Source organism: Centruroides vittatus, unplaced genomic scaffold (assembly GCF_030686945.1).
Source record: "Centruroides vittatus isolate TY-2023 unplaced genomic scaffold, ASM3068694v2 contig_3117, whole genome shotgun sequence".
Lineage (NCBI taxonomy): Eukaryota > Metazoa > Arthropoda > Arachnida > Scorpiones > Buthidae > Centruroides > Centruroides vittatus.
The window spans coordinates 124,266-132,381 of NW_027122008.1; the positions used below are offsets into that span (position 1 = coordinate 124,266).

At 29.4% G+C, this 8,116-nt stretch overlaps 1 protein-coding gene across 1 annotated transcript in view; it reads left to right on the plus strand.

Annotated features, from left to right (window-relative positions):
* LOC136973209 (probable chitinase 10) overlaps positions 1–7,709 on the plus strand; it is a 32,351-nt gene extending 24,642 nt beyond the window's left edge. The window contains exons 12-23 of the mRNA XM_067267910.1: positions 44–147; positions 219–342; positions 447–632; positions 707–829; positions 907–1,329; positions 5,809–5,873; positions 5,998–6,412; positions 6,478–6,581; positions 6,650–6,773; positions 6,878–7,063; positions 7,138–7,260; positions 7,344–7,709. Coding sequence (XP_067124011.1) covers positions 44–147; positions 219–342; positions 447–632; positions 707–829; positions 907–1,329; positions 5,809–5,873; positions 5,998–6,412; positions 6,478–6,581; positions 6,650–6,773; positions 6,878–7,063; positions 7,138–7,260; positions 7,344–7,709 — 2,343 coding nt within the window. The remainder of the gene's footprint in view (positions 1–43; positions 148–218; positions 343–446; positions 633–706; positions 830–906; positions 1,330–5,808; positions 5,874–5,997; positions 6,413–6,477; positions 6,582–6,649; positions 6,774–6,877; positions 7,064–7,137; positions 7,261–7,343) is intronic.
* The last annotated feature ends 407 nt before the right edge of the window (positions 7,710–8,116 follow it).

The following is an 8,116-nucleotide window of genomic DNA, read 5'->3' on the forward strand; positions in this document are numbered from 1 at the left end:
AATAAAATATGTTTCTTAAATAATTAAAAATGTATTATTGTAGGATTTAAAGAGAGCTTTTGAACCACACGGCTTTTTATTAACGGCTGCTGTCTCTGCTGGAAAGCCTACTATTGATGTCGCTTATGATATTCCTCAAATGTCGAAGTAAGATTTAATCAAATATAATTTTTTTTATGCTTAAAGGAAACGTATTTAAAAATGTTTTTTACTTTAAGATATTTCGATTTTATTAATTTAATGGCATACGATTTTAATGGTGCATGGAATTCTTTTACTGGTCATAATTCTCCTCTTTATGCTCATAAAGAAGAACCAGAACATCAAAAAATATTCAATGTAGTAAGTATAATAATGCAATATAATTATTGCTTCATTATATATTTTAATTTAATTATGTATATAATTTAAATTTTTTCTGGAAACTATTTTTTATCTTCATTTAGGATTTTGGAGTTAATTACTGGTTAAACAATGGATGTCCAAAACATAAACTTGTACTTGGAATGCCTTTATATGGCCGATCATTTACCTTGAGAGATGCTAATGTGTATGGTTTAGGTGCATATGCTACTGGACCAGGAACGGCAGGACCAATTACAGGTGAAGCAGGCATGTTGGGCTATAATGAGGTACATCGAACAAGTTACTTTTTAACGTTTCAATAAAAATTCCTTAATTAATTAATATAATTTTATTTAAACAGATATGCAAATTTATTATACATGAAAATTGGAAGACAGAATGGGATGAATCGATTAAATCACCATACACCCATAAAGATAGACAATGGGTCGGCTATGATGATCAAAAGAGTATAAAATTAAAAGTATTTATAATTTTATTTATTATAGTCGACTTAAAATTAAAATAAATAGCTATAAAATATATTTTTTTCCCTTACAGGTTGACTATTTAAAAAGAAAAGGGTTAAGTGGTGGTATGGTGTGGTCCATCGAAACAGATGACTTTCGAGGATTATGCCACGGCCATAAATTTCCTCTTTTAAGTATTATAAAAAATGAACTAAACGGTCCTAATACAGATCCGATTGTATTTCCTGACAATTTTAAAACAACAGATTATGGAAAACCTGACAAAGTACATTCAACAAATCCGCCCAAACCAATTTTTACGACTAAAATACCAGAGGTTGTATTAGAATGTGAAAGTATTGGCTATTTTAGATATCCTGGAGACTGTACTAAATTTTACCAATGTTATAAATTAGGAAATGATTTTGCAGTTGCCATTTACGATTGTCCATTGAATACAGTTTTCGATACAAACACAACTACTTGTAACTATCCAGAATTGGTCGAAGGATGTTAAGAATTTTTTATTAATAATAAATGAGACTTACACAATATTAATTTATGTTTAATTACAATTACTTAAATAGTTACTTTCAAATATTAATCGTCATTAAAAAAGTAAAATTTCTGAATGTTATATTCATTAAATTAAACATAATTTCTATGAAACTGTTAAAAAAATGTTTTAAGAAGTCACTTTAAGATCTCAAGTTACTTGTGTGAGAAGTCGGGGGCACAGGGGCTGTTCCCTAAATGCCACTTACACGGCAACAGGTCGGTGAGACGTACTCACGTTGTCTTTGGATGGCTGATAATAATCGTAAAGACCAAAGATTTCAAGATCTTTGTCCTGTCAGGCTGACACCAGTTAAGATGAGTTTCGAATAATTTAAATCGCGTCCTAACTCGCGATTCTTAACACAATTTATGAGTAAAAGGTCTCGTTAAACGATAGAGTGGGGAGCGCGGTGGGAAAGTCGATAAGGTGCCATGTACCGAGTGAGAGACAGGCAAACAGGATTTTAACTATAACAAATAAAGTTTAATATATTGTACAAATCTAAGATATACAGATTACCGATTAGGCAATTAACTATACAATGAGGTGGCTAAACTAATTCTTATGCCGCGTGGCTATTCGTAGTTTCTCGAACGTGGAGAGAGAGTTTACAAAAGTTTGTCGAAATGCCTCAGAGAGTAAATGCTTGATGACGAAGGAGTATATGGCGTTGTCGAGCGACGGGCTTTATCCTCTTTGTGTGGTTACACAGTCCGCTTGGGATTTGATGAGTTTGATCCTTGTATGGAGAGCAATTCTTCTCCTCGGACGAAAGCAAACGCTTCTAAGACGCACTTATGCCCAAACGTTACTTCATTAGAACATTATGACAAAACGCTTCTGTGTGTCTTTATGGGACTTTCTTATAACAAATGACCGGAACTGTCGATGTCTCGTCCTTTTATGCATTTAGTCTGGGAAAGTGATCATGTGATCGGCAGTTGGAATGACGAATATGCAGATGAGAGGTGAAGGGTTAAATAGTGCCAGCACATGGTAAATTCCTTACAAATAGCCAAATTCAATGCTCTGTTATAGGCATGAAGAAGAACAAAAATGATTTTTAAGAGCAGTTGCTCTTGTAAGCAATATTACAATACTTTTTTAAAATGTTGAAACGTTCTATTGTTACTCTAACTTAATAATAGTTAATTTATTTATTAAGTACTGATAAGCAAGCAATACATCGCACAGTGGTTCGTATTAAGAATCTGAATGGACGAAAGGTTAAAATTTTTGTACATCAAAGCAACTTAAATAGTGCCTTAATGTGATTCTAAATGGTTATGTATTTATGAGTAATATCCAGTATTAAAAAGTAATTAACAGGATTCGCAAAGGAGTATGCAAATATACCCTTATTTAACACTGTAATTTTTACATTGACCGGCATTATCTTCTGATTTTCTCCTTGCGTACACGTAATTTGTTACCGATCAAATAAAGTTATTTGGTAAATAAAACTACATTCGTGTACCCTTAGTTTTAATACACTTTAAAATTTTTACATATTGTTATTCTTTGTTTTGATCTACGTATTTTTAAGGCCATATTTTTTAAATTTTTATCGTCATCATTAAAGTTTTAGGCCTGCAATAGCAAACGCCGCCGAAGTCGGTCGTGAAACCATATTCATCATTTCAATTAGTCATCTGAGTGTATAAGTGTATTTGTTTTATGACCATGTTAAACCAACTTTTTTAAAAAAAAATAATTTTTTACTGACGGAGAACGGAATTTTAAGAATAGAGCTATTATAAGTTTGGAGAAACGAACCGAACGTCCTACGAAGATTGGCCCATGTGTGTAATTATATAATGTTTTAAAGTGGTCTGGAAGATTCTGAGGGATATATTTGTGAACGACTGCAAAAAAAGTGCTGAATTTTGTAAAAACTTAAAGAACAGTGGTGTAACCGTCGTTACATGTTGAAAAAATTCTTGGATAAAAATAGTGATTGGTTAAACGTTAAAATGTACTTTTTTGGTACAAGCGGAGTTTCAGGGAGCACCATACCCGTAAATTTTCTAGAAGTGATACAATGACTTGATGCATATCTTGCTGCGGACCCTCTTATAAGTAGTCTTCGAGTTAAACGCCAAAACAGGAGAGTAAGTATGTCCTGAAGTTACTGAGGCTACTCCAAGATGAAGCTAACAATAACAGTGAAGACGAAGAATTAGTCATTATCGATAAGATGGAGAGTTTAGTTACTAACTTTTCACCCGGTTAATAAACTTGGCTTTAAAGGTACAAAATAATTTTTTTTAGAAAGCTATTCAAGGAGTGTGGAGCACACACCGTAAAATAGCTACTTTATAAAGTGAATGTGGCTAACGATAGCTACATTTTACCTTACAGAGTAGCTTTCTTCTAATTCTGTTTGAATCCTTCCCCCTCTTCTCTAATCGTTTTATTAATATTTAAGGCGCTGCTTATTGCAAATAGGCTAAATAATTCTTCTTTGCTTGCATTTATACATCGTTTTAAGAAATCTTTTTCTTTTGTAATATTTTGTAATAAATAAATTTAATGTTTAATTCAGTTATTGCATGTAGGACGCAATAACTGAATTTAACATTAAATTTTATTTCCTTACTGCCGCATGTCCGTGAAATTACGTTTTTTTTTTTTTTTTTTTGTTAATACAACATCATAAGTAAGGAAATATATAATAAATTATCATTATAAGGACGCAAAGTAACAATGATTTGAAAAATAAAATGTTTTAAATTAAAAGCTTATTTTTAAACATGCGTAAATAAGTAATAAAAATGTTTAATTTCGATTATTTAAGTATTGTTTCTTTAGAATCAGAGTATCATAAATGCGTATTATTATTTAAAACCTAAATAAAATATTTAAATTTAATGGGAAAACAAGCTATTTCAATTAGATTTAGAGTACAATTAGTGACGTTCTTATGCAAGTGTATAGTTAAGTCTATTTTTATATCATTAAAATACGTCAGTTTTCTTCTTAGATTAACTTCATTATAGGCTTATATTTCACAAAATGCAAATTTTAAAAATAATTTAAGTAATTATTCGTAAATATTTTATAAATTAAATATTTTATATATAAAAATTTGCATTTTAAGCCTTTTATTTCTAAATCTGTATGTGAAAAAAACATGATTTTATATTTTGTTTAATTATAATTTACACACAATTATAATTAGAATGTCAAACACACAAAACATGAATAATTAGAAAATTATAATCCGGTAAATAAATCGAGTAATCATTATTTTAGGGATTAGAAAAAGATATAAAACTGGTCATGATTACTTAGCGAATCATAAATTATTGTTGATAGACTGAAGTATTGACAAACCTTAAGTAAGTATTATCAATTTTTATTTATTTCATATAATAACGAAGAATATATACTGTATATTATATTCAATCATTTTTTTCTTTTGCATCCTATTGAAAAAGTAAAGATATATATTCTAAAGACCAAAATATCTTCTAAACAAAATATGTGAGAAAGTCAAATAGTTTTTATATGGAGTATTTCAGTGCTTTACAAAATGGACTAAAATATTTGTAAAGAGTGTAGAAAATCCAACAGATTAAAATATATATATTAAAATATTTAAAAAATTAAGCCTTTAACATTCTTTCATAATGTTAGTATTAGAAATGCATAAAACAGAAAGATTCCATACAAAATAGCTGAAAATCATTAGCTACTGTTTATACTAATATTAATTATTGATTTGACTTTTAAGTTTTTATTGAACTTAATCAATGATAACATACATTTCTTCTTGTTGAATTTGTCCACCAGTAACTGAGTGGATAAAACTACTGAACACCTGTTTGCGCCTCACCAACGGTTGGAGTTTGAAGGATTTTCCTCACCTGAATAGAGGATACTTTCCCATAGTAAGACATCTCCCTCGGCAGATCGTCTAAGTATTGCGTCACTTTATACCATCAATCCAATCTTATTGGATTCGAAATTGAATTATCATAATATCGTATGGAAATTGAATTATTATACGATCGTATTGAAACTAATTGAATTTTTGCGTAATTAATTTCAATAATTTTTAACTTTATTTTATTGACAGGCATAAGTATTTTATGTGAGAAATTTAATGTATCTTAAACAGAAGCAAATGCATTTTCTCAATATTTTAAATTTTACTTTAAATTAAATATATAAAAACACGTAAATTACAATTATTTTCGACAAGAAATCTATTTAAATATGTAATGCATTTATACCAATGACGTTGCATTTACTAATTATTTGAAAGAAATTTAATTGAATGTATTGGGAAAGACGTTATTTTAATATTATTTTTATATTCTATTAAGGACTGAAAAATATTTAAATTAAATGAAAACTTTAATTTAATAATGAAACTTCTGTGATTTTTTTTATAATTTATAACATCATTATAATCCATTTTTATTTCAGAATGTGGAAAATAATCTTTACAATTATTTTGGCTATGATTATGCAAACAAGTGCTACCCGCAGAGGTAAAATTATATATGCATAAAGTTTAATAGTAAAAAGATAATATGGTGTTAGTACTCATTAATCTTTTTTCCATCGTTCAGCACAGAACAGCAAATCTTATAAATTAGTTTGTTATTTGGGTAGTTGGGCCAACTACCGAAGTGAAGAAGGAAAATTTGTAATAGAAGATATTGACCCACATATTTGTACACATTTGATTTATGGCTTTGCTAAGCTAAATATCGACAACACGATAGCCGCTAATGATCCAAATTTGGATCTGAAGGAAAACGGAGGTCTTGGCGCTTATGAAAGATTTACCGGATTGAAAAGAAGAAATCCAAACTTAACCACAATGTTGGCAGTTGGAAGTCGAAGTGAAGCATCTGTAAAATATTCAAATATGGCTTCTAAACCAGCGTCCAGAAAAAAATTCGTTGATAGTTGTGTAAACTTCTTATTGGAGAACAATTTTAATGGTTTGTATTTGGATTGGGAGTTTCCTAGTATTGGAGGAGGAAAGCCAGAAGACAGACAAAATTTTATTTATCTTTTGGAGGTCAGCTTCTTATTAAAATTAAACGAATTTTAAAAATTTAATACTTAATTCTATTATAATTTCAGGATTTAAAAAATGCCTTAAAACCTCGTGGTCTTATATTGACAGCTGCTGTATCTGCAGTGAAATATACAATTGACAATGCATACGATATTCCTGCGATGGCTAAGTAAATTCAATTTGCATATTCTTCTTGTCATTGAATTTTATGTCATAAAATAACTTGTTTTTAATTAGACATTTAGATTTTATCAATTTAATGGCTTACGATTATCATGGTTTTTGGGAAAATTTTACTGGACATCATGCTCCCCTTTATGCTCGTCCAGAAGAGTCCCATAATCAGAGAGAACTGAACGTGGTATATATTAATAATAATGTTCTTTAAATAAATACTAAAAGATTATATAGACTAAATAGTTACAAAATTTTACAGTTAAATAAAGTATATTTCACTACTTGCAGAATTTTTCAGTTAATTATTGGTTACAAAATGGATTTCCTAGTGATAAACTTATACTTGGAATAGGTTTATATGGCCGATCTTTTACCTTAAAAAGTGCTAATAGCAGTAGTTTAGGTGCACTTGCTATTGGAAAAGGAATGCCAGGTCCATTTATAAAAGTGGGAGGCATTTTGGGTTATAATGAGGTAGCCTAAAATTACAGTTTACTTATATTTTATCCAAATATCGTATTTACATGCCGATAATTTATATTATACAGATATGCAAATTTGTTAAAGAAGAAAATTGGAAAGTGCAATGGGTCAAATCAATTAGATCACCGTATGCTTTTAAAGGTCGACAATGGGTAGGATACGAAGATTGGAGAAGTATTGGAATGAAAGTGAGAACTATTATATCAAATAAAATATTGAAAAAATGTTTTTATATTAATACAATTTAGTAATTTAATAATTTTTCTTTTAGATCGATTATCTAAAATGGAAAAAATTAGGTGGCGCAATGGTATGGTCTATCGAAACAGATGACTTTCGAGGAACGTGTCACCAAAGAAAATATCCTCTTTTAACTGTTATTCAGAGAAAATTAAATCTAACGGGGTCATTTAGAAATAACCCAAATAGACCTAAAGATGATTTTACATGTAATAGTGTAGGTTTCTACTCTTATCCTGGTGACTGTCGATATTTTATTCAGTGCTTTATTGAAGGGGATGATTTTAAAAAGATAACACATAAGTGCGCATCAGGTACAGTATTCGATCCAAAACTCGGTAACTGCAATCATGCTTATTTAGTTCCAGGATGTGAGAAATATATTTTGTTTTATTAATTATTAAATGAAAGATTTGATTATTAAACTCGAAAAATTCCTTCCATTTTTACTTTGTATTAACTTGTAATAAACATAACAAAATATTTCTTTATTTTAAGTTTTATTCTTATGCATTACGATATTTCTATAATAAAAATCCAGCAACGAGTTGTGAAACTTCCCCAGCGAGAATTAAAATTGTGTATGGCGCCATCTGTTATTTTATTTTATCTGAGATTTTATTTTAAAACGTTTTATATTAATAATTATTATTAAAAAAGTTGTAAATGCTAATAACGAGTAAAATCTTCATTAAGTCCGACTCTACTCGAGACATGATTCGTTCTGTTCCCATCTCTCGACTTTTAACCACCAAAATTTAATAGCATCAATCCCCCTAATATACAAACTTCCCTGCAAAATTT